Raw genomic sequence first — 25882 nt, 5'->3', positions numbered from 1 at the left:
TTATTCTGATGCCATGACAATACCTTAGTAAAATTCTAGTAAAGAACTTAAAAGTGTTAAGAATAAAATTATAATCATTCCTCCTAAATGCAATTTTGAATAAATAAAATGTTTCATTATTTTCTAGTTAGTTGGTGAGAATATATTGAAGAGATTTGGATTTTGGCTGATAGTAGCTTGCATATATATCCCTTGAGACCTTCATTTGTGATAATGATTTTAAAAGACATGCTCAAATATTATTACACTCTTAGAATTGAAAGTTCTGCTGTCTTAAAGCTCACTTTTGGTTAAGAGTCCTATCAATAGCATCCTTTGAGTTAGGACTCTGTTGCCATGGAGACAATGACAGGCTTTAAGTTGTATTTTTAATATATACTTGAAATATATATACACACCTTATGGTTTAAATTATGATTTTATTGTCTGTAGGTTTTGAGTATTGGCGATTTAAAAATTATTTTCTATATCTTATTAATACTTTATCATTTTTATCCTCCAAAGAAAACAAAGGAGAACTCTTGCCATTGAAATGACAATGTTTTATAATTCTTTTTAGAGCATCTTTAGGAATAACAGAATCCTCTGTGGGTCAATTAAGAATGAGGATTTTAAAGAACATGCAGAAACTTTAAAAAAATGGCAGTGTGATCTTAAACATTTACATGTCTTAAACACAGTTATACAAAGCAATTTCATATTCATTTGAACTTTTTGTACTAGTGCTATGCTAAATAATTTAACCTTATTAAAGTTTATTTAATAGAACTCAATTTGAAAGTACCATAGCGATCTTCATAATTTTAACTTTTAAAATACTTACCTGAGCCTAGCACAGTGACACACACCTATAATCCCACTACCTTGGGCAATTGCAAGTTCAAGGCCAGCCTCAGCAATTTAGTAAAGCCATAAGCAACTTAGTGAGACTGTCTCAAAATCTAAAAGGTTAGGGGTGATGCTGGGGGTGTAGCACAGTGGTAAAGTGCCCCTGGGTTCAGTATCTAGTACCAAAACAACAACAACAAACTTATTATTTGAATAAACGTTAATAGTATTTCCTAATTTCCCCCTAAAAATCAGTAAATAAAATTGATATGTGCTTTCTGTAAGTAAAACTTTCAATCACAAATTATACTTCATTCTTTATGAATGAATTCCATGGCATAGAATATTACTGTTCCATAGACTTCATGATTAAATTTGTAAATTTACATTTCTTTAGCATCAGTGTCAAATTGGCATGGCCTAGTTAATATTTTAGCCTGCTAGGAGTTTCAACTTCCTACGTTAGTGACAGAACACTACAGTGATTGCTTTAGACTACATAGATTAGGAGTGATGACTTATATTTAATCCTACTTTTGTATTTATCATTACTGAATATTAAAGTAGCTATTTCTGGATAAAAATGACCTTTTGGTTACAGTTATCATGAACAAAACCTTTAAATTTAGTCCTGTCATTTTGTCAGTTAATACTTGTATTTAATGGCACTGATAGCCAAAATAAGAGTTCTTTGCTTTATAAAGAGAAAAGAGCCAGAAGTAGTAGATGATCACAATTTATACTCATAGTTTTGAATATTAGCTTTTAGCTTTTCTCTTTTCCAGAGACTTTTTAGCAAGACCCATCTCCTCTATGAAGAATGCAGTTAATTTTTTTCTGGCACAAAAAATAGAGTAACCTGATCTGAGTCTGACAGAGTGTGTCGTTCATTTAAGTGCTTCCATCTGTTGCCTGCTGTTCCCCTTACTCATGACCCCTCTATGTTTCTCTCTTTCCCTTACCCTTCTCCTTCCCTGTCTCTCTTTACTTTTTTTCTTTCCCTTCCCATTTTCCTCTCTCCTCCCTCTCTCTCTGGCTCTCTCTCTCTTTGTCCTTAGCCCCTCTGAGGAAGGCAAAGTTTGTTGAGAGCCCACGAATTCCAGAATCCGAGCTTGGCTCCCCAACCCTCACTTCAGCTCAGAAACTGGACGTGGACACATACTGCCCTGGTAAGCATGCATGCAAAGTGTCTGCTTTGAAAGAGGGAGGATTGGATCAGGCCCATCTGCAGAGCAGTGTTTTGCATGTATACTACTCATAAAATCATGTTAACTCTTTCTCAACTGGTTATATATTCTCCTTAAAGAATATAGTTTTTATTGAAAATCCTGTTTTGACTTTTGATATAATGATAGTAAATATTAAAAGCAATTTCAAAGATAATTTTCAAAAGAAAATAATTTCTGAGTTATTTTTGTGATTTGAAATAATACAAGAGATTTTGTCATGGTCATGTGCAAATGGAAATGTTGAAGATGTGAATATGAATGTCTATTCAACACTGGACCTTTTGCATATGACCTACTATGCCTAATTTTTGTTAGAATTCTAGATAGTTATAGAAAATACTTGTAATATTGGAAACATTAAACTTGAATTAGGAAAGAAATAGATTCCTGAATTGTACTCCCTTTGGACACTCACTTTTAGAAATACCTCTTGTGTATGACCTGTAAACACATGTGGGTCTTCACTAAAACCCTTCCTGTGTGGGAGCCAAACTGAGACAGACTCATTATCAGTGCTTAGATTCTTTCAGACTTAGATGCGTTGCCTGGCAACATCCTTTACACTGTCTCTAGAGTGAGTCTATAGAACTGTGTCAGAAATGTTCGCAGTTCTAGTTGAGTATACAGATCAGAATGTTAGTAAAGGACCTTAGAAGACTTGGTTTTAGTTCTTTTGTTTATTCTTGCTCATTAAAATTGATGTTAACCAGCATGAATGCAACCATTACATATTTACAGCATTGGGATTCAGCAGAGTAAAATGATTCCTACTGCTAGAGGAGATAACAACAGCTCTGATCTGAAATGTGAGGATCATATATCTCTGAAGCCAGATAGGAAAAGTTAAAACAAAACCAAACAATGGGAGAAACATGGACCAAATCTAGTGAAACAAAAGACATTTGATTTTATATGAATCAATTTTTAAAATATTGAAAGTCCTTGGGACTTTCACTCTCAGAGCATTGAACCTTGAACTTCAACCACTGTTACAGATGACTTATTCTCTTCTAAATCACTAATGGTTATGTATTAGGAAACAGCTTTCCTGTTTCCAAAAGAAACAAAAGCTCTTTAACATGTTTTGAGGTATGATCATACTTCTTAGGCAATGGAATGTTGTGCTTTGCATTTCTCCGTGCAAATTTTAGTGTTCTAAAGTAAAATATATAAATGCATTGATCTTCTATGCCTTTTTCCTAAGGCTTATTATTATTTTATGGGAGGGTTGGGAGGTGGGTAACTGGGTATTGAACCCAGGAATTTGCACATGCTTGAAAACATTCTACCAACTAAACCCCAACCTGTCAGAGGCCTTTTATTTACCAGATTTGCAAGTTAAAACACTCTTAATTTTCCCTTTTCTTATTTCCCATATGATATCCTTTATCTGATTTAGCTATTGTTATTATCATGAAGCAAGTAGCTGCTGTTTTGTTGGAATGTCAGTACTGAAGAGCTATGGACAGTTTTATCCATGTAATTATTTATGCATATTTTCCACAAGTATAAATTCTTTATTGATTTAGAATTGAACCAACTAAACCTCAATTAAGATTTTTAGAAGGCTGAGGTTGTGGCTTAGCAGTAGAGCACTTGCCTAGCACAGTGAGGCCCTGAGTTCAATCTCAGTACCACATAAAAATAAAATAAAGCTATTGTGTCAATCTACAACATATATATATAAAAGAAATATATAAAGATTTTTAGAAAGCCAGGGAGAACCTAAAACATGATGCCAAAATGCTAATTGTCATGCTATGTAGTCTTTTTTTTTTTTTAATCTGCAACAGACTTAAAGCATAGAAACTTCATAGTGGTTTGTTCTTTTATAATAAAGGCATTAGGCCCTTGGAAAATAAGTTTCTATTGAGGGTAGCAACCTGAGGTTTGAGGCTATTGTTGTTATGCTTGAATTCGGGACCCCCAAAAGACCACCAGAGACCCAAGATCGATGTAAGCAGCAAAGAGGTGTTTATTGCGAGCTAGCTCGGTCCTCCGCATGCACACACAGCAACTGGTGATGCGGAGAGGCCCTGAGCCCAGAGTTTGCAGCAGTTTTATACATTCTTTGGAGAGGGCAAGGACTTCACATACATCATAGCAAATCATCACACACTGCGGGAAAATCAAATAACAACTCTAAAACATGATTAGCACATTCACTGACAGGAACAAGTTGGGTAGGGGTGATTGGTCAGTACAAAAGGGGTATTCATTTGAATTGATTGGTTTAAGCCTAGAGGGGTGTATGTGCTGAACCACATGGTTTCCCAACATGTTATCAACCACCATAAACTACTGGGAGGGTCATCTGGCATCCCAGGTATTTCCCTGTCTCATGCTGATTGGTGGCTGCTAGGGGGTTGCTATGGATCCCCACCTAGCCTGAATGAGTCAGGGACACCTGGTGCAGCAGATCTCTCCTGTTATTTGTAGATAAACAACTTAGCAGGGTGGGAATGTGCCTAGGAGTGCTCTGTGGGTCTTTCCAAGGACAAAGGTGATGTCCCTTCCTTGGACAGGCTTTGCTCTGAGGTAGAGGCTGGTTTTTCATTGTCTCTACATGGTATCAAAAATTAACAATGGGGGCTGGGGATGTGGCTCAAGCTGTAGCGCGCTCGCCTGGTATGCGTGTGACCCGGGTTTGATCCTCAGCACCACATACCAACAAAGTTGTTGTGTCCGCCAAGAACTGAAAAATAAATATTAAAAATTCTCTCTCTCTCTCTCTCTCTCTCTCTCTCTCTCTCTCTCTCTCTCTCTCTCTCCTCTCTCACTCTCTCTTAAAAAAAAATTAACAATGAACCTGAATTGATGTGTTTACTCATAAAACAAACTTTTGGAATTTAGAAAACTATACCCTGAAGTATGATGCTTTGACATCCTGAGTACTTTGAACCAAAGAAGCTTGGAAGGCTTCAGAAGCATCCTCAAAACCAAGGTGTCTCTAATCTTTTTCTGCCCTCTTTCCCTTCTTTCTTCCCAAAGCAGTGCAGAGAGGGGCTTTTTCTGATGTTTCTCTATCTGCCTAAAGATAGATTCTTCAAAAAAGGAACAAGGAACTCATTTGTCCTGAATCCGTTCACAGAGAGTCTCATCTACTGGGGAAGGTTACTATGTTACCCAAGTGGGGGGTTGGGAGTGGGGTTAAGAAAGTCTATACCAAGCCCAGACAAACTTTGTCACAGGCTATCACCAAATCATTTACTCTTCCCAAAGTTGCCCACATCTTCTCTCCAATGTCCTCTGTGAAGAGGGCATGAGCTTCTAGATCTTACTGAGTGTTCAGGTACTCATTTTGCTTTCCTCTGATTGCCCCCCCCCCATAATTAATTTTTATGCCTTTTCTCCGATTAAACTGTCTTGCTGGCAATTTATTTCATAGACTCAATTATGGAACTTTCAGAGGATAAGAGAGAAAGGATTTTTGCACTTCTGCAAAACAAATATTAAGCCAGCTTTTTTGAATATTTTTTACATAAGATATACTAACAGAAACATGAACATATTTTATTGTATATTCCTACATAATAAAACAGTTAAAGTTAGTGTGTTCTGATATCTTCTTATCCACCAGTTTTACTCATTATCATCTGCAAATTCAGGAAACCACATTTTACAGAGCAGTAGTTGTAAATTAAAGGTTACAGCAGTGGTTCCCAAATTCTAGCACACTTGAAAATTACCTGATGGCCTTGTCCAAATGTAGATTACTAGGCCCATCCCCCCAGAAATTCTGGTTCAGTGGATCTGGAATGGGTCAAACATTTCTAACAAATTCCCAGCTGATACCTAATCTGCTGTTAGAGGCTTTATACTTTTAAGAACCAAAGTTAAAGGGCTATATAGACATTCTACAAATGATAGAGTGAACAAGGCTAAAAGTCTAGAGGGTTTATTCTACCATTGGTGATTTCTGGAGAGTAGTTGTTCATGTTGTTCTGTATTTAAACTTAAACCTTTTGGTGTCTATATTTTAGGTTGAAAGAATAAAACATTTGTGTCTGAGACATATGTATTTTTTCTTAGTTTTCCATCTGTACCTGACATCTGTGTAGTCATGTCTAACTTTTCTGTGTTGAACTACATATAGAGGGGTATGTACATTCTACTTAGTTTGCCACTGTTGCAGCCTCTCCTTTTTTTTTTTTTTTAAAGAGAGAGTGAGAGAGGAGAGAGAGAGAGAGAGAGAGAGAATTTTTAATATTTATTTTTTAGTTCTTGGCGGACACAACATCTTTGTTGGTATGTGGTGCTGAGGATCGAACCCGGGCCGCATGCATGCCAGGCAAGCGCGCTACCGCTTGAGCCACATCCCCAGCCCCCCCTCCTTTTCTTTTTGTTTGTTTTCTTTGGGTATGGAGGAAGGAGATTAAATAAAGAAATTCCTTATATCGTGGTCTGTGGTTTGTGGTTGGCTATATATTTCTTTTTCTTTTTATTAGTTCTTTTAGTTATATATAACATTAGGATTTATTTTGACATAATTGTAAAGGCATGGAATATTATTTGCTCTAATTCAGTTTCTGGTACTCCCCCCCGCCACCCCATTCCCTTCCCTATATTCTACTGATCTTTCTGCTATTTACTTATAGTTTTTTTTTAATATTGGTGCCTTATGGATATACATAATGGTGAGACTGACTGTAGTATATTCATATATGTACATAGGAAAGTTAGATCAGATTTTATCCCGTCCCTCCACCTTCTCCCTTAATCCCCTTCCTTTATTCCATTGTTCTTTGTTCTATTTTAATGGAGTATGCACCCATTTCTTTTATTTATTTCTTTATTTCTTTTAATTTTCCTTATTTTGGACCTGTTGCCTGTATTTCTTGGTAATCTTTTGGTAACTGAATTTTACCAAGGTTGATATTGGTGAAGTTTCTGTCTTCCTGCTATTGGTCATCATCATAATATAGCACATTTTTCTCACTGTTTGTAGTTAACCAAATGGTGGGTAGATGAGCTTAAATGCTATATAGAACCCTCTGTAACCTTGTAACCTGTAGAACTTTGGAGTCTACAGACACTGGCATGAACTTCCCATGCATATTAGAAGGCATGAATTAGTTGGGAAAGACAGAATTGTATTGCCATTCCTACTGAAATGGACTATCTCAAGCTAACCTGGGGAAAGTTGGTCCCAGAGGTCACTACTGAGAATTTGAAATCATTAATGCCTTTTGTCCTTCGCCCTTTGGGCCCTACTTGCTAATTCCAGAAGAATAGAAATTTCACTTGACATCTAATTCCACCTTGTATTCAAGTAATGATTTGACTATAGGAATGGTTGTAACTCCAAGGACCACATTTAGTAGATATAGTCTTTAGCTCCAAGTGAATCCACCAACATCTGTCAGCCAGGAAACTGTAGAAATGTAAGATTTTTGCTATTTGCCTTGCTACTGTCCCCTGAAACTTTCCTAGTTCTGTGCATTCTGGGAAATGAAGCATCTTACCTGTTCTCATCAGCCTTCAGCTTTCAGTATATCTTCCCAGTGTTACTATTTGTTCTTTTTGTTTTGTTTTTGTTTTGGCAGCTGTGTCCTTTCAGTGCAGTAGATATTAGGAAAAAGAGGGATTGAGATTTTCTGCAAAATCCCATTTAAAATGAAGATTTTCATTAGTTGCTGATCTGTTTAAACCATAAAATATTTCACATTAAGTCTTTGATTTATAGATTTATGTCTTTAATTAGAACAGGAACTTTAAATAGATGATCTAAAATTTTAGGGTATCAAGTTTGTTGATATTTAATTAGTATTCCTGATTTGAAGAATGTAAATAAGTTTCAAATTTTTAAATATGTGTGGCATTATTTCTTTGTTTATAACTCTGAACTTCTTTCTTCAAATAAAAAAAAAAAAACAAATGTTGTGACTTGCTACAAACTCAAGGTCGGTGTCCTGTGTCCTTAATATATTTTCTATAATTTTTTTTAAAATAAGGAAAAACATAAAGAATGGTGCCCAAAATAGAAATTCTTTCTCTGTATGAAATTTTGTGAAGTGAACAAATCCATATAAGTATCACCTAAATCAAGATATAGAACTTTATCAGCACTTCAGACAATTCCCACATGCTTCCTCTGTGTCATTATCCACTTCCTATAAAAATAACACAATTCTGACAGCCATCATCATTTTTTGAATTTTATATAAATTTGATCCTTTACTATGTATTCTTTTGAATCTCTTTTTTTTGTTGTTCAACATGTTCTTGAAGTTTTTTTATTGCTGTTATTTTATTGTTTGTCCACTGTTGATGACCATTTTCAGTTTTGGCTCCTATGAAAAGTTCTATAGAATGCTCAAATGCTTATTACATTTTGGGATTTTTTGTTTGTTTTTTGGTAGTGGGAATTGAGCCCATGGGATCTCTACCACTAAGCTACATCCCTAGCCCTTTTTACTTTTCTATTTTTATTTTGTGACAGGATCTTGATAAGTTGCTGAGACTGGCTTTAAATTTGTGATCCTCCTGCCTCAGACTCCTGGATTACTGGGATTGTAGGCATGCACTGCCATGCCCGTTCATCACATGTCTTTTGATGTACCTATGTATACTTTTCTTTTTGGTGTGTAACTAGTAGCAGACTTGAGTCATGGGATTTCAGTCTTTTCATCTTAAAAGAGCCAAGTATTTTTGTGAATTTCATGCTACCAATTTACATTCCCTCCAGCACAGCAGTGTTCAAAGTATTCCTTTACCTAATATTGTTAGATGTTTGTATGATGTACCATTCTGTTCTGTACCTTTTTAGTGATGACTCATTATAATATTGATATACATTTTCCAGTTACTTTGAATACCTTTTCATATGATTATTGTCAATTTTGATATTTGCCTTTGGTCTCTATTTTTTAATTGGAATATCATTAATTTGTAGACGTTCTTTATATTTTCTGGGTATAGTCCTTTTTTGGTTATATGAATTGCAGATCTTTTCCCACTCTATGACTTGTCTTTTTTTCTCTTAATTGTGTCTTATTAATGAACTTCACTTTGCTAATTTTTTCTCTAGTGAGTGCCTTTTGTGTCTTGTTTAAGAAATCTTTACCTGATTTTACATCTTAAAGATATTCTATTAGGTTATCTTCTAGAAGTCGGATTGGTTTTTCACATCTGCATCTATAATCCATCTGGAATTATTTTGTGTATGGAGAGGATTCATTTTTTTCATAGAGATATATTGATCTGTCATCAGTTATTGAAAATACCGTCATGGTATTTGAAATATTTAGTGGCACTCTTATCCTAAGTAAGGTGATTATGTATACATTTATTTCTGGCAGATCTTAACACTCTGCCTAAAGATTGAGGTTCTCCATAGCCTGCCATAGTCACTCAATAGTGCTATGTTTTCCCAGGGAGATATAAGATTTAGCAGCTCATAGTCGAGAAATAATCCAATGTCTGGGGTCTTCTTTTGTTTGTTTTTTTCCATACTGAGATTAAATCCAGGGGTGTTTTACCTCTGAGCTATATCTCCAGCCCTTTTTAAAAATTTTATTTTCAGAAAGGGTCTTTCTTGCTAAATTATCTAGGCTGTTCTTGAATTTGTGAACCTCCTGCCTCAGCTTCCCAAATAGCTGGGGTTATGGGTATGCACCACCACACCCAGCTCCATCTTTTAATTTTTTTGAAAAATTCTTGATATCACAGAACTAAACTAAAATGTATTAATATTCCACTCTTACATTTCCATGACAAACAGTAAACTTCTTGAAAAAAAAAAAAGTTTAATTGAGGGGGAAAAACAGGAAAAGCTCGTAAAACTATATCAACTATTTAAAACCTGGAATCAACTGTTCAGAAACAACACAGATGGATCATGGGCGGTGGTGAAGAGCAGAAAGGGACTATGGATAAATTTGCATTGTTTCAGCTGCTCCCAATGCCTCTAGTCTCCAAGGAAAGCTTGACATCAGTTACATAGTAACCCAGGCTAATGCTTCCATGAGGTGCAACAATGGTAACTATCAGCAGATCCTTCCACTGGGTTTGCAGTTTTGATCTGCATTCCAGACACCTAGATCTCATCAATTTTGACAACTTGACTTTGGATCATGCAGCTAATCAAAGTATTTGGAATGGTGAGTTCTTGAGAAGTAGTCTGAGCATCTACACTCAAACCTCTCCAATAGCTTTCTACCTCTAAAGAACTGGATTCAATGCTGCTGAATCCATTATTGCCATGCATCATGGGAAAATGAGACTGTTGCATTATCAACTGGTGCAGTTTGGTCAATTCTAATGGTGGAATGGAGTACACTATTCTTAAATCCCATAGGCCTGATCACCTGCAAAGGTAACTGGAGAACTTGATGGGTTAGGCCTTTAAGAAATGGTCATGCGTTCACAAAAGTGCTGACTATGGCACAGCTGGGGCAGCCATGTCACCTTTGTTGTGCAGGCAGCCCTGAGGGGCCTCAATAGCTCCCAGGCAGACCTGAAGTTAGTAGTCCACCCCGTACCAAGAGCAAACAAAGTGTGGAGATATTTTGGCTTCAACACCGACACAGAAGGGTACATCTTGCAGTGGAAAAAAATCTGCTGTTGCATCTGCATGGCTCAGACTGCCTATTCAAGAAATGCCTCCAACCAGTCCTGTCACCTGAAGAAGAATCACCCTTAGGGATTCTGTGAGTTTATCAAGAACAACACAGAGCAGATGCAGGAAGTTTTTGCCACCACGTTCCTCAAACTCAAGCCGGTGTTGTCCTCACAGTAACAGCCCCCACAGGACCCGCTGGCCATCAAATCTGGCCATGGGCCTCAAGAGCAAGAAGCAGCAGGAGCTCACAGTCACCAGGCTGGGGCTCATATGCAAGGAGCTGTACCCAGCCTCTTCGCCACAAGCCCACCTTCAGAGTGCTTCTGAAGATGACCTACCCGAGGAACAAACTACCTAGCAGGAAATTCCCCAGCAAGGCTGTCCTGTCCCTGAGAAGTACAGCATGGTGCCAGAGGCCATCCAGATGGAGCTGGCAGACACCTCATGGAGCAGCATCTCCACCAAACTGTGGCTGAGTAAGAACCAGAACTGTGCCTACATGATACTGGCAGCATACTTCCTGGGCCTTGGTTAACCCAACTGCCTGATGGTGCCCTTCAGATGCCTGAAGACCTTTGAGTACCTGAGGAAAACATGGCAGAAACCATCATATGTGTGCTTTATGAGGTGTTCATTGAGTGGAACATCAGCATCAAGGTCTTCTGGGCCACCACAGACTTCGGGAAGGACATTGCAAAGGCATGCTCATTGCTGGGCATCCCCAGGCAGATATTGTCTGAGCAGACCTTCAATGTAGGCATCCAACAGACCTTGAAGCTGCCCAAGCTAGGTGGCCTCCTGTTGTGGTGCCATAAACTGGTAGAGTATTTCCAGCATTCCTTGGTGGAATCAGAAGCAGCACAACATGGCCCACTGTATGCTGGTGAGCAACCAGGTGTTCAGGTGGGGCTGTACTCTGGCCATGCTCCAGAGCCAGAAGGAGCATCAGTTCAGCATCTTGGCATCCTGGTGGAGGACAGCAACAACTACCATCTGATGTTGGAGGCCAAGTGACCACCATCGAGAAGCCTGGTGGATCTTCTGCAGCTTTTCAAGCAAGTGGCTGAGATGCTGTCTGCCTCCAGGTACCTGACCATCAGCATGGTGAAGCTGCTGCTGCATGTGTTCCTGAACACCACACTCAAAATCAAGGAGACTGACTCTAAGGAGATCGGCATGGCCAAAGAGGACATCCCCAAAGAGCTGTCCAAGACCTACCAGAAGAACCCCTCAATGGGCATGTTTCTCAACATGGCCACCTTCCTGGACCCTTGATACAGGAGTTCCCCTTCCTGTCTGCCTTCGAGAAGTAGCAGATGGAGAACTGAGTGGTGGAGGAAGCCAAAGTTCTTCTGGAGAAGGTCAAGGACAGTAGCTGTGGCCCACTGTGAGCCAAGGATAGAATCTACCTAGTTCCTTAAGAGCCTTCAGCAAAGAAGTTGGTAGTGAGCCACACCCACACCTGTACCTGTCAGTGTGATCAACAGCATGCTGACTGAGATCTTCTGCCAACCAGGCAGCATGGAGGAACAGGAATAGTGGCATGCCCAGGTGGTGGAAGAGCTCTGTAACTTCAAGTCCCGGAAGGTGCTAGACCTCAGTGATGATCTTCAAGTGGTAGTCCCACCACCTGGCACTTATTCCTGTCTTGCCAAAGGTGCTCCAGAAGTACTGGTGCATGGTGGCCAATCACATCTTCCCAGAGTGCCTCTTTGGCTCCTCAGCCATCGTGGTCAGCGCTAAGAGGAACTAGCTGGCTCCCTGTGCACATGGACCTATATGAGAACACCAAGAATGGAGCAGAGACTGAGCTGGAGGACAAGAACGAGGGAGAATGGGGCCTGAATCAGGAGCAGATCTTCCCCTTGGGGGATGGGGTCAACAGCAGCTTCTTTGGTCTCAGGGATGGGGGTTTCCTAGAGGGACATGTCACCCATACCTACTCAGTGCTTTGCTATAAATAGCGGGGATTGTTTTGAACCCCAAGACCACTGAGATTCTTAAAACAGAGAAGAAAAATGGAAGAAAGGAAAGATTGATGGTTAGGGTTAGCCCAAAGGAACCAACAGAGACTTGTTCCTCCCTTGTCCTCTGCTATCTTCCTCAAACCAAAGAAAATAAATGCCTTAAGTGCAGGGCCTGCCAGGGTACCTTGTATACTCCATTTCCCCACGAGAACTGACCATTGGTGTCAGTCCGGGGAGGGTTTTGAATCAATTGTGGAAAATTCCAGAGAGATCTGGGTGGGAGACAGATTTCTGACAAGCAGAACATCATCTGTCTGTCAGTGCATTGGGGTTTATATTTCAGATGAACCTGTGGTCTCTCATGGAAAGCCTGGTAAAAATCTTTAGCCACAATAGCCTTCCCCAAAGCCTATGAATTTTATCACAGGTGGAAAGTATTGAAAATGACTATCAATTCTAGGCACTTATAAAAAAGCAAAAAGGAATTGGAAAAGAAAAAAAAAGAAGTGGTATAGTGTGTGTTTTCTCTCTGGCTATCATGTTGCTGGCAATGAGTCTTCCTGCTCCCCCACAGTTTACTTTTCTTTCTCTTTTCTTATTGGTGAATTATAATTATAAACATGATAGTGGGATTCCTTATGCCATAGCCATACATGCATATAAGATAACAAAATCCACTTTTAAAGGTTGTCCTTCTGAGATTTGTTGATGGGAGATGTTTGAATTCTGGATTTTAAAACTCAATCCTATGGGGTCATTTAATTTGCAAAATATTTCTTTGGAATTGTTCAAGTTCAGGGAGGGACATCATTGTAGATTGTTCATGTCAGGGAGGGACATCATTGTAGATTCTGGGAAATAGGAACTTAGCTTCTAACTTGTAGGACTTCTTTTCAATTGGGAAAATAATATGTTCTATAAGAGGCTGAGTTTGTAACTCTTTGGTTCCATAGTTCCATGGCTTCTTGTGTAAGTTAAGAGAAGCCATATTGTACAGGATGCAATGTAGGGTCAAGTAGGAAAAGGACCAGGTTTAGGAATGAAGAATTATATCAGGTGTTTGGCATTATTCTCCCCCCACCACCTCTGCTTGGATCCTTCATTTTTAATGGCTGGTGGGTACAAGCTGGGTGGGATTTTATCTCTGCATTCCCATTGATTGTTTTTGGTAAATGAAGGGTAAAAGGAAACCTACTCAGCTTTCTTTTTAAGCAGTGCAGTTCCCCCATACACAATGGGTCAGACATTGGGGTTAGTCTTCTTTCCGCTCTGAGACTGGAAATACAGGACAACAGATGCCCATCTGGGTCCTACTCTGCACTCTTGCAAATGGCTCTATGTTTGTCTTAGAATCACTTTTACTTTTTCTATCTCATGAAAATGTTGGAGGTCCCCATCCAAAATGTCTCATTTTGTCTTTTTTTAATCCATCTTCTCTGGCACTACTTACTGGTTTTATTTTCCATATTAAATGCTTCAAAGTTTGACTCTTGTTCAGTAAACCAGAAAATGAATTTACTCCTAATTTAAAAAAAAAAAAGTATTGGGAGAGTCTTTAATATGACTACATAGATTTGTTTGACATACTCAATGATGAGTTGGGAAGCATATCCCCTGTTACCTGGACCTGAGCCCCTATACTCTCATATTTCCCTGATCTTTTCCAAAGAGAGAGAGCCATATTGATCAGTAGGGACCACCAGTGTGAAAGTGATTTGGGAGAAAAGAGGGATACTGGCAGTTGTGCTGTTGGTCATAGAGATGCTAATGTCCTCTTCCAGTTTATCAATGATCATAGCTAAGGCTTGGAAGTTTATGTGCATGTCACTCTCTTTGTGCGTCTTCTTAACTGATATTTTTCTTTCTAAGGTTACTACTAACCACCTTCACACACATAAGTAGCCAGATAAAAAGAGTGACATTTAATCTCTTCAGTCACACCATTGTTCATATCAAGCAGTATCATAGGGAGCTGGACTTTGGTCAAGTCTTTAGTCATTGCAGGCACAAGGCAACTAAGGAGGAAAAGAAACTGGCCTGAACTGGCCCATGAAGAAGAATCTAGGGTGGAGGAGGAGGAAACAGGAAAGAAACCAGGGAATTCAGGCAGCAGCTCTTCATGCTGCTGCCTCTTATGGTCTGGGCTGGATTCTTAATTGCTATGATGGTCTTCCCACTCCCTTCCCCTCCATAATGGGGATTGAACAGGGGTGCTCTACCACTGAGCTACATCCCCATCCCCCCCCCTTTTTAAGCTGGACACAATAGTTTTATTTTGTTTATTTTTTTATGTGGTGCTAAGGATCAAACCCAGGTTCTTGAACATGCTAGGCGAGCGCTCTGCCGCCGAGCCACAATCCCAGCCTCATATCCCCAGCCCTTTTAAAAAATTTTTATTTTGAGACAGAAGATAGTTAAGTTGCCCAGGCTGGACTTGAACTTGCTATGTCTCAGCCTTCTACACCACCACATGCGCCACCATACCCCAACTGTTGTTTTTTTTTTTTTTTAAGTCTATGTTTATGTCATTCTTTAGCTCTGTATTAAATCTTGGGATTAAATAAGATGTCATTTGTAGTCATGTTTTCTTTATTATTCCTAGACCTTTCCACTTCCCTATAAGTTTAGAATCTCTTAATCTTTGGGTCATTTCAAAGAGTTCTTGTGGAGGTGTGAAATCAAGAGCTCTTGATGCTCTACCTAAAGAATGAGGTTCTCTGTGGACTACTATAATCACTCAGTAGAGCTATGTTTTCCCAAGGAGCTATAGGATTTAGCAACTCATAGTCATAACATAATCCATGATTAGTGTTGTGGGAAAATAAATAAATGTTTTAAAGTTCATAAAGAATCTTTTAATCTTTGTGGTACTGTATTCTTTACCCAGAGTTATGGGAGCAAAACATCATGCCTCAACACACTGCTTCCAAACAGTGTGTTTTATTGGTGAAAATAAAACCAAGAGCTGTGAATTTTAAAATCAGCACAATGTATGAATGCTGCATGATGTATTTTATGTATAACAGTCTCACAGAGATTATTTTCTAGCAGCCTTTCCATCATATGTTTGGTTTATCATACTTCAAATTCTTCATTATTAGTTAAGGAAATCAGAGTATAATTCCATTCAAGAAAAATTTTTTTTCTTTGTTTAGGAACATACCTTAATTGAGTGTGTTTGGTTATGAAGATCAAACCCTCTTCACATTGCATGGATGGTCATGGATAGACAAAAGACAGGTGAAATAATTGATAGGAGAATTTAAGAAGAATTTTGAGCATTCTGAACAAACACACTGAGCAGAGGCAGGCAAGGAATAATGCCCAGCAGCTTGTTAAGTGACTAGGTTTGGGAAGACTGTATAACTTGGGTGGTAAGAGCTTGAGTTCTAGAGCCAGATAGCCTGGTTTAGCTACTTACCAGTTATATAAGTTTGAGTAAATTATTTATCCTTTCTGTGCTTTACTTTCCTTATTCACAAAGTGGTCATAGAATGCCTGCCTCTTAAGGCAGCTGTGATGATGTAAAATATTTAGTACCTGTCATATAGTCCATTCCCATAGATAATAGCTGTTATTATTATTAATAAAAAAGACATAATCTGTGTTGTCTTATGCCTTGACATAACCTCAGCCTCTTGATATACACACTGATAGGATTATGGCAGAATCTAATGGTGCAGAAAACAGCCCCCATCCTTGGTAAGGAAATAGCCCAAAGACTACAAATTCACTGTAATCCAGAAATTGAAATAACTTCTTTGGGAGCGGGGGCAGTGCATGAGCACCCATGCTGGGCACTGAACTCAGGGCCTTGATGCACAACTGAGCTACATTCCCAGCATTGAAGTAATTCTTAGAATTCTCAGAAACAACAAGTTTTATACTAGTTTCTCCAGTGCTGTGCCCTGAGTCATCCACTTTGCCAAATTTTAAAAGGGAAGGTAATTTAGTATTTCCTGAGTTTCTAAACATCAATATCATTGATTTGGGGGGTGGATGACCCTTCATTGTAGGGAGCTATTCTGTATATTATAGGATTATTATTTATCCTGACCTCTGTCAACTAGATACCAGTAATAATAACCCCTTTCCTCAGTGTGACAACCAGTGACTACCAAGTTTAAAAATTACCAAGTATCTAAATAAGCAGGAAAGTACTTCTTGTAATGAGAAGTAAACTCAATCAATTGAAGTAACCCCCAAAATATCTAGGATTGACATATAATTATAGAAGAACAAAGATGGCAGTATCATCTCCTGGTGGGGTGGGGGACATTGAAGCCAGAAGACAAGTGGGAACACCATCTTTGGAGTACTTAGATAAAAATCTGTCAAACTGGAATTTTATACCCTGAAAAATACCTTTAAAAAAATGAAGACAAAATATAGACTTACTGAATCACAGGAAGAATTTATCACCAGCTGACTTGATGAACCACATGTTCCCTAGGGAGTAAACTTTTCCCTGATTGAGAACCACTGAGTTGTTTAAAAGAAACTTCCTTGTACAGTGTTTTCCCCAAAAATTTCAAACATTCATAGAAATACTATAAGATAAGAAGTATTGAAGATATTTCTTGATGCAAAAGAAAATTGATGCCAGATGGAAATTTGCATTTATACAATGGAATACGAAATATGGAAAATCACAACTACATAGATAAGAATGAAAATTTTTTATTTTTTGCTGGAGCAGGGGCACAAGCCTGTAATCCCAGCAATTTGGGAGGCTGAGGCAGGAGGATCATGAATTCATGATCCTAGCCTCAGCAAATTAGAGCCTGTCTCAAAAGAAAAAAAATTTTAAAATGGTGCATGGGATAAGTGGCTCAGTGGTTGAGTGCCCTGGATTAAATCACTGGTACAAAAACAAAGCAAAACAAAATATTTTTTAAAAGATAGTTGATTCACTGAAGAGGACACGCAGAGACCAGCAAGTACATGAAAAGATGTTCAGCATCATTAGCCATTTGGGAAATTTAAAAACACATTAATTCATTATTACATGCATTTAAGAATGGCTACCTGGACCATTCATACATTGCTGGTAGGAATGTAAATGGTACAGTCACTCTGGAAAACAGTTTTGAAAACTGAGAAAATTGAACATATGTTTACCATCCACCCAGCAAGAACATGACCCAGCAATTGCATTCCTCAATATTTATCCTAGAGAAATGGAAGGTTATGTTCATACAAAACTACGTGCAAATATTCACAGCAGTTACTGAAAGCAGTTACCAGAAACTAGAAACAACCCAGTTGTTCTTCAGAGTATAAATGATGGAATTAAATGTGGTATATATGCTATGTATTACTCAGAAATGAAAAGGAATGAACTACTGAAACAGGAGCCATTTGGATGAATACAAATTATGCTGAATGTTTAAAAAGCCAATCTCAAAGTTTATACAATTCCATCTATATTACATTCTAAAAATAACAAAATTATATAGATATGGAATATACTAATGGTTTCCAGAGATTAGAGAAGGGGGAGTTGGTTTTGACTAAGGGATAATACAAGGGAGTTCCCTGATGGTGACTGAACTGCTCTGTTTCTTGATGCAGTGTAGATATATGAATCTATACAAGTGATTTAATTTCATAGATATGCAAACAAAGCATACAGAAAAAGAAAAAAACACCAACAACAAGTAAACTTATACAAAACCTGGCAAAATCTGAATAAGATTTATAGTCTAATTAATTACAGTATTCTGCTATTGTCAGTTTCAGTAACTCTCTATAATTAAGATGTTACCTTGGGGGAAGTTTGGTCATGGTTTTATAGATTTTATCTATACTGTTGTTTTTCATACTAATAAAAGCTTTATTGATGTAATTCACTTACCATAAAATTCACCTTTAAAGTATATACTTCATTGATTATTATATATTCAGAGTTGTGCAATTATTGCTATAATTTTTATCATCCTTCTCCCCAATCCTATGCCTATTAATAGTTACTCCCTATCCGACCTTAGTCCCAGGCAATGACTAATTTACAAAGTGTTTAGACTACTGAATTGTATAAAGTATTATATAAGTATTGCTAAGTAAATAAATCACATAATAATAAACCATCTTACCTTCCATGTAGATTATAAACTTTACTATGTTAAAGACTATCTCCCATGTTGTATGAGTTCTGACAACACCTAATGTTAACCTGTACATATTAAATATTTGGTAACTATCAGAGTAACTTTTTCATAGAGAGTGAAATGGAACCCTAGACTATCTAGAGGTCTGGAATTTATGTTGAGAAAAATTAGAAAAGACAAGTTTAATGATAGGATGAAAGAAATGCTTATTCATGAATTTGAAGAAAGCTGTTTTATCTTTTCATTTTTTCAATTAATAAGAAATTGTGAATCATTTTGGGGGAAAATACTATGTGAAGTTAAATATTTATAACATAAAAATAACTGCCTATTCTGTTATCTGCTTTGTGTCTGAGATATCTATGTATGTTGCCTCTTGGAGGGGAAATAGAAGAGAGAAAATAGAGCCTCTGACATAAATTCAGTGAGTTGTATATAGATTTTCCATAGATGTAACATTTGAGTTCAGTGCTAGTATACAAAAATACACATGTACCCTCCCTCTGACCCTCAGTGTATGACTTTAGTAGAAAAGTTAAGATAAAGGTTAAACTGAATAATGACAATAAAATCTTGCTTTCTTGGCATTTGGAGTGGTTTAAATATGCAATACTGAATTTCCTAAATAATAATCTGTTGTGTTTTGGTATCACTGATACTAGGCTAACATATAGCTAATACTTGCTGTGCAAAAGGATTTTTATAATGTCCTGTAGGATCTGTGCTACAGTGAATTGTTGCAAGATGGGATTAAATACATCTGAACTTAAAACCTGAGAAAATGTTGATAATCAATTAAGTTAATGTAAACCCATTCTCATTTTATGTAAATTTTCCCACATCAAACTAATAATAGTATATCATTTTTAGTTCCCTGGCTCATTGACGTGACTTTTGTAAATCATTTTTTGTAAATAAATTTATCTTTAGAGAGTGAGTGGTACCAGGGGAAAAAACTTCATATTGACTCTGTTCTGCATCTCTCAGTGAAAAACTTAGAAAAAGAGTGATTCTTAACAGTTGATGACTCTTTGAAAAAAGTCTATCTAGAAGGAGAACCTAAAAAGCTAATTGGATGGAAAGAATGCAGCAGCATGTAAGCAAAGGGCTAAAATTTTTATTTATTTATTTATTTACTTACTTACTTATTTTATTGGTTGTTCAAAACATTACAAAGATTGCAGAATCACATCGGTTACACATCCACATTTTTACATAATGCCATATTAGTAACTGTTGTATTCTGCTACCTTTCCTATCCTCTACTATCCCCCCTCCCCTCCCATCCCCTCCCATCTTCTCTCTCTACCCCATCTACTGTAATTCATTTCTCTCCTTGTTTTTTTTTCCCCATTCCCCTCACAACCTCTTATATGTAATTTTGTATAACAATGAGGGTCTCCTTTCATTTCCATGCAATTTCCCTTCTCTCTCCCTTTCCCTCCCACCTCATGTCTCTGTTTAATGTTAATCTTTTCCTCCTGCTCTTCCTCCCTGCTCTGTTCTTAGTTGCTCTCATTATATCAAAGAAGACATTTGGCATTTGTTTTTTAGGGATTGGCTAGCTTCACTTAGCATAATCTGCTCTAGTGCCATCCATTTCCCTGCAAATATCCATGATTTTGTCATTTTTTAGTGCTGCGTAGTACTCCATTGTGTATAAATGCCACATTTTTTTTTTATCCATTCGTCTATTGAAGGGCATCTGGGTTGGTTCCACAGTCTTGCTATTGTGAATTGTGCTGCTATGAACATCAATGTAGCAGTATCCCTCTAGTACACTCTTTTAAGGTCCTCAGGGAATAGTCCAAGAAGGGCAATAGCTGGGTCAAATGGTGGTTCCATTCCCAGCTTTCCCAGGAATCTCCATACTGCTTTCCAATTTGGGCAAAGGGCTAAAATTAATGTGAGAGATCAGGAATTTGGGGGATCAATTTGGGGACAAAAAATGAATATAAATAGTAAATTTTTTTACATGATGAAAGTATTCTACAATTAGCTCATGGTAATAGTTGCATAACCTATGAATAAACCGAAAGGCACTGAAGTATATACTTTAAGGGGGCAAAGTTTATGGGATGTGAATTATATCTCAATTTAGAAAAAAAACAAAATGAACTGGATTACAAGGGGAGTGGTGATTGAGGCCTCTGTGGCCTGGAGTAGAATCCCAACCAGGATGAGAATTTCTGGAGTCATGTGCAGTTTGGCAGTGGGCACCAGTGAAATATGTTACACATAGGGCGAACAGATTAAGTTTCTCACTTTTGTACAAGAAAATTACAACTTTGGGTGAAAAAAAAAATTCTTCTAGAATTAACCCCCTGGTATTGAATTGGAATTAGAGGCGCGCGCGCGCGTGTGTGTGTGTGTGTGTGTGTGTGTGTGTGTATGTTTACAAATCAAAATGGATATAATACATGTGTATGTATACATACATTTGCACACATAAGGGTATACAAATACTGCCTAACAGTACAGTGAGGACTGGAGGAAATGATATCTCAACAAAAATGAGCATACCTAGTACACAGCTCTTGATATTCTGAATACCTTTCCTCCCTAAAGAGAACCAGAGATTCTTAAAAAAAAAAAAAAAAAAAAAAAAAAAAGACTGATTCCGTGGCTGAGGCAGGGAAGGTACAAGGTAAGCCTGAAGCATCTTATGCCAGAAACAAAGAAATGATCAGAAAATTATAAGAATATATTAAATGGTAACAGAAGCCAAGTTAAAGAGGCTTACCCTATCCAAATGTAGAAAAAAATTGAGCTTACTATATAAATACTGATAGTAACAGATTATAACCCAGTGAATAAAACAAAAACTCATGAGTTCATTTGATGTAGATAGATAAACAAGGTGGTAATAATAATAATAATAATAATGTATTTTGCTGGCACAGTGGCAAATGCTTGTAACAGCAGTCACTTGGCTTGGGAGGCCAAGGTAAGATCCCAAGTTCAAGGCCAGCCTCAGCAATTTAGGGGAGTGGGGGGAGGCTTGCAATTTGGCTCAGTGGGAGAGTGCCCTAGGGTTCAATCCCCATTACTGCAAAACATAATAATAAGGAGAAGAAGAATCACTATTTGGCAAGCCAAGAAACACCAATGAATGCTAAAAATACTGAGCAAAAGTTTGTTGAGGAGGAATTCTGACAGATATTTTTATTGTTTTGGTACTGGAGTTTGAACCAAGGGGCACTCTACCATTGAGCTCCATCCCCAGCTTTTTAGTTTGAGACAGTTGCCCAGGATGGCCTCAAACTTTAGATCTTTCTGCCTCAGCCTCCTGAGTAATTGGGATTACAGGCATGCGACACCACACCCAGACAGAAGATACTTTTGTACAAGCTTTCATGTTATCATTATTCACAATACGTAAAAGCTAGAAATAGTTTTAGGTGTTCAAAAAAATGAATAGATGAATTAAATGTGGAATGTACTACATACAGTGGATTATTATTTAACGTTAAAAGGAAATAAATTCTGATGTACGTTATAAAATGATGAACTTTGAAAGCATTATGCTAAGTAAGATAAGTCAGACACCAAAGACAAATATTATATGATTCCACTTAGGAAATGCAAATTTGTGGAGGTAAAATGGCAGTCACTAGGAGCTGGTGAAAGAAGGAAATGGAAAGTTATTTTTTAATAGGTAGAGTTTCTTTTGGGTATAATGAGTAATTTTGAAAATGGATAGTGGCAATATTTGTACAATATTGTGAAAGTACTTAATGTCAATAGATTGTAACAAAAATGTTAAAAGGGCAAATTTTATTATGTATATTTCACCATAAAATATGTTGAGGAATTGGACACCCATTTACATAATTTCTCTCACCCCTGCCCGAGCCCCCAGCAAACTACTTACTTATTACAAAGGGAAAAATAATGTGAATGGAAAAGTCTGGCAGACACAGTCATAGCCAAGTGATCAAAATTAACACAGCAGCACATTTATGATAATTCTATCAATAATGCTTAATTGGAATAAAATCAGGAGATGAATTTTAATTGAGAATTATTGTGCAGAATAACTGGCCTATAATCCCCAAAAGTGTCAAGGTTATGAAAGTTAAGAATAAAGAACTGTTCCAGATTAAAAGAGGTTAAAAAGAATTGATAACTAAATAAATTATATAAGCCCAAATTGGATCCTTCTACAATAAAGGACATTACTAAGTAAGTAATGTCAAACTTAGATGGGGTCTATTGATGAAGTCATAATAATGTGAAATATTATTTTTCTGATTTCTGTGCTAGTATTTTAGGTTATAAAAGAATGTCCTTGTTTATGGGAAATATATACCACTGGGAGGTGATAGGACATCATGTCTGTAACTTCCACATGGCTATGAAAAATATGTACTTTGTAGTATTCTTAAAACTTAAAAGCTTGAAGTTATTTCATGGTAAAAAAAAAAAAAAAAAAGATAAAAGAATCTGACCAAAGTAGTGATTGTGCCTGGGAACTAGATCCCAAGACTTGGACCATATTGAAATGCTAACTGTCAAAGAAATGGAAATTTTTTATATTAAGGAAGTTACAAAAACATTTTTTCAAATCCAAGTGTTTCTAATAGATAAATTGAGGATAATCTAAGTAGATTATAGATAAATTATAATCTTTAAAAGTGGAAAGCAGTTTATAAGTTGGAACCTCATAATTTAGGATTTAGAATGTGAAACTAAAGAAAATCATTGAACTAAATGTACAAATAGTTGCAGAACTAGACCGTGTTATTTTGAAAGATTCACAATTTCAATACTTTTTCATTATAGGTGATGCTGAACAGGAACTTGGTCCCCCTCCATCTGTAGATGAGGCAGCAAACACACTCATGACTCGTCTAGGTTTCCTTCTTGGAGAGAAAGTCACAGAAGTTCAGTCAGGTGACCAATACAGCATGGAGGTACAAGATGAAAGTCAGGTAAGCTGCTTGCTATTAACTCTGAAACATGGTATAACTCAATTTATTTCACAAGAAAAAAAATGGAATATGTGTGTTTGTTTGTTCTGAGAGGAATAATCCCAATTGTTGAATGTCTTTTGAGACCTGTAATATAACTTAATTTTCCATAAACTTGATAATTTTTCAGTTTATGAGACATCTTTAGTTTCATTCTCAGGTTTAAAACCCCAAAAAGACACTTTAAGATGTTGATTCATGTATTGAATGAATGAATAGATAAACAAACCAATAAGCAATCCAGCCAACAGAATTAACTTCTAAATACTGAACCTGGAAATTATAGAATATACAAGTACACATGGATTATTTACCAAATGGATAGTATACTGAGTCATAGAGCAATTCTTGACAAATATAAAAAGATTTCAGTTCAGAACACAGTAGAACTAATTATAGAATGATAACTTATAAAATGATAGCTAAAAGAAAACGTGGACAATCTCCAAATGCTTAGATGTTAATTAATATCCTTCTAAATAGCCTTTGAGTCCAAAAAATTAGAACATTTTAAAATATTTGCTCAAAAATAAATATTGGTTTTGAATACATATATTGCAGCAGCAGAAAACCTAAAAATTAGTGGTCTAAATATTTGTCTTAGTTTTAAAACATCAGCAATTAAAAAATTATTTCATAATTTTTTTCCTTTTGGATATTTCCATTGTTTTCATTTTAAATATAGCAAAGAAAGTACTTGAGCACTCTACCACTGAACTATAACCCCAGCACCCTGGTATCTTTTTTTTAAAATCAATTTATATAGTGACCATGTTAGTATGAGATGCTTTCTAGGGAAAAAATTGGAATGATATATGTTTAGGGTTTTAAAGTATTGGCATAAATAAAACATCTATTTTACTTTCCATTTCTTGATATTAATGTTAAAATGTGACATATTCTAATAATGACCAAGTAACATGATGTAAGTCTTATATCAGATAGCCTGGGTCTTTGCCAAGGACTCTCTTCTTTCTATAAAACTATATATGTTCTGGTAATAAAATTTATGCTTATTGCTTTTGAGATTCTTTATGTCATAGTATGTCACAGTGATTCTGAATAAAGCCACAAGTCTATGGAGTGTGCCTTACTTGTAGATTTACTGAATGGAATAATCTTAAAATAAATGAAAATAGTACCATTGATTTAATGTAATCAAGGCAATATGGTATAACAAAAAAGCCATTGAAACCGGAGTAGAAAATTGTTCTAATACTAACAGTGTCACCAACCATCTTATAAATTTGGACATGTCTCTTAACCTCTCTGGGCTTGAGATTTTTTATAGATAATAATAACTGAAATTTATTAAATTCTTACTCTGTACCAATCATATTAATCACTTTACTTGCGCTATTTTGTTTAAGTTTCCTTACAGTCTAATGTGGTAGGATCCATTCAAATTTCAGTTTTTAGATAAGAAAGTGGAAACACTCTGCCATAAAGTGATATAAGGGTATTCATAACCAGGCATTATGCTTTTACCACCTGTGTTATTTACAGCAACACCAGACTGTTCCAGCATAACACGAAATCACAAAACCTGACAGGACAATTGTGAGAATCAGGTTAAATCATAAACACAAAAATATTTTGTAAGCTACAAAATGCCATTTGGAAACGGTATAAAATATATGTAATACAATTAGCATATAAATATATGCAAAACTATAATTTATAGGAGGACACTTCGTTGTTTTTATGTTTTTGATGGTTTTCATTTGCTCATTTCTTGAATGCAGGAAAAAATATTCATTGTACCTATCATACCAGGTTGATAAGGAATAAAAGAAATAATATATAAAAGTATTTTTAAATTTCTAAGCATTATGTAAATGTAAATGTTAATAATAAAACTAAATGATAATTTCTTAGAATATAATATACCCTGGAACTGACTTGGAACCACAAAAGAGAGCGGCTAAATTGATCACAGAAATTTCTATTCTTAGCAAGATTATTAAGAACTAGGAAGTCATGTTTACTTGGTGGCTTTCTTCTGAGCAAAATAGCATACTAACAAAATAGACTGCCATATTTAGAAAGATCCTGTATTGATGATGTCTACAGAATGACACTAGTGATGACTCTCACACAAGTAAGTTAGCATATACATGTTTCTGCAAACAAAAAAATGTATTGAAAGTGATATTTGACTGACCACTTTATTTTCTTAGCAGTTTCTTTTTATTATTATAATTATTGAGTC

General features: G+C 36.6%; 1 protein-coding gene and 2 pseudogenes across 12 annotated transcripts in view; 2 read left to right on the top strand and 1 right to left on the bottom strand.

Moving 5' to 3' along the window:
- Tanc2 (tetratricopeptide repeat, ankyrin repeat and coiled-coil containing 2) overlaps nt 1-25882 on the top strand; it is a 417090-nt gene that overhangs the window by 181878 nt on the left and 209330 nt on the right. For 7 of the 12 annotated variants that reach the window (XM_078041902.1, XM_021728390.3, XM_078041900.1 and 4 more), the window contains 2 exons: nt 1887-1997; nt 23483-23631. In XM_078041902.1, the coding sequence (XP_077898028.1) occupies nt 1887-1997; nt 23483-23631 (260 nt within the window). The remainder of the gene's footprint in view (nt 1-1886; nt 1998-23482; nt 23632-25882) is intronic. The other 5 variants (XM_040268622.2, XM_040268621.2, XM_078041904.1 and 2 more) reach the window with 1 other exon arrangement.
- On the bottom strand, nt 9948-10418 carry LOC144375582 (poly(rC)-binding protein 2 pseudogene; annotated as a pseudogene).
- LOC101962685 (E3 SUMO-protein ligase ZBED1-like) lies at nt 10438-14115 on the top strand (annotated as a pseudogene).

This window comes from Ictidomys tridecemlineatus, chromosome 3 (assembly GCF_052094955.1).
Source record: "Ictidomys tridecemlineatus isolate mIctTri1 chromosome 3, mIctTri1.hap1, whole genome shotgun sequence".
Lineage (NCBI taxonomy): Eukaryota > Metazoa > Chordata > Mammalia > Rodentia > Sciuridae > Ictidomys > Ictidomys tridecemlineatus.
Note: the sequence above shows the minus strand (reverse complement) of the source record. Positions and strands in the feature narration are given on the sequence as shown.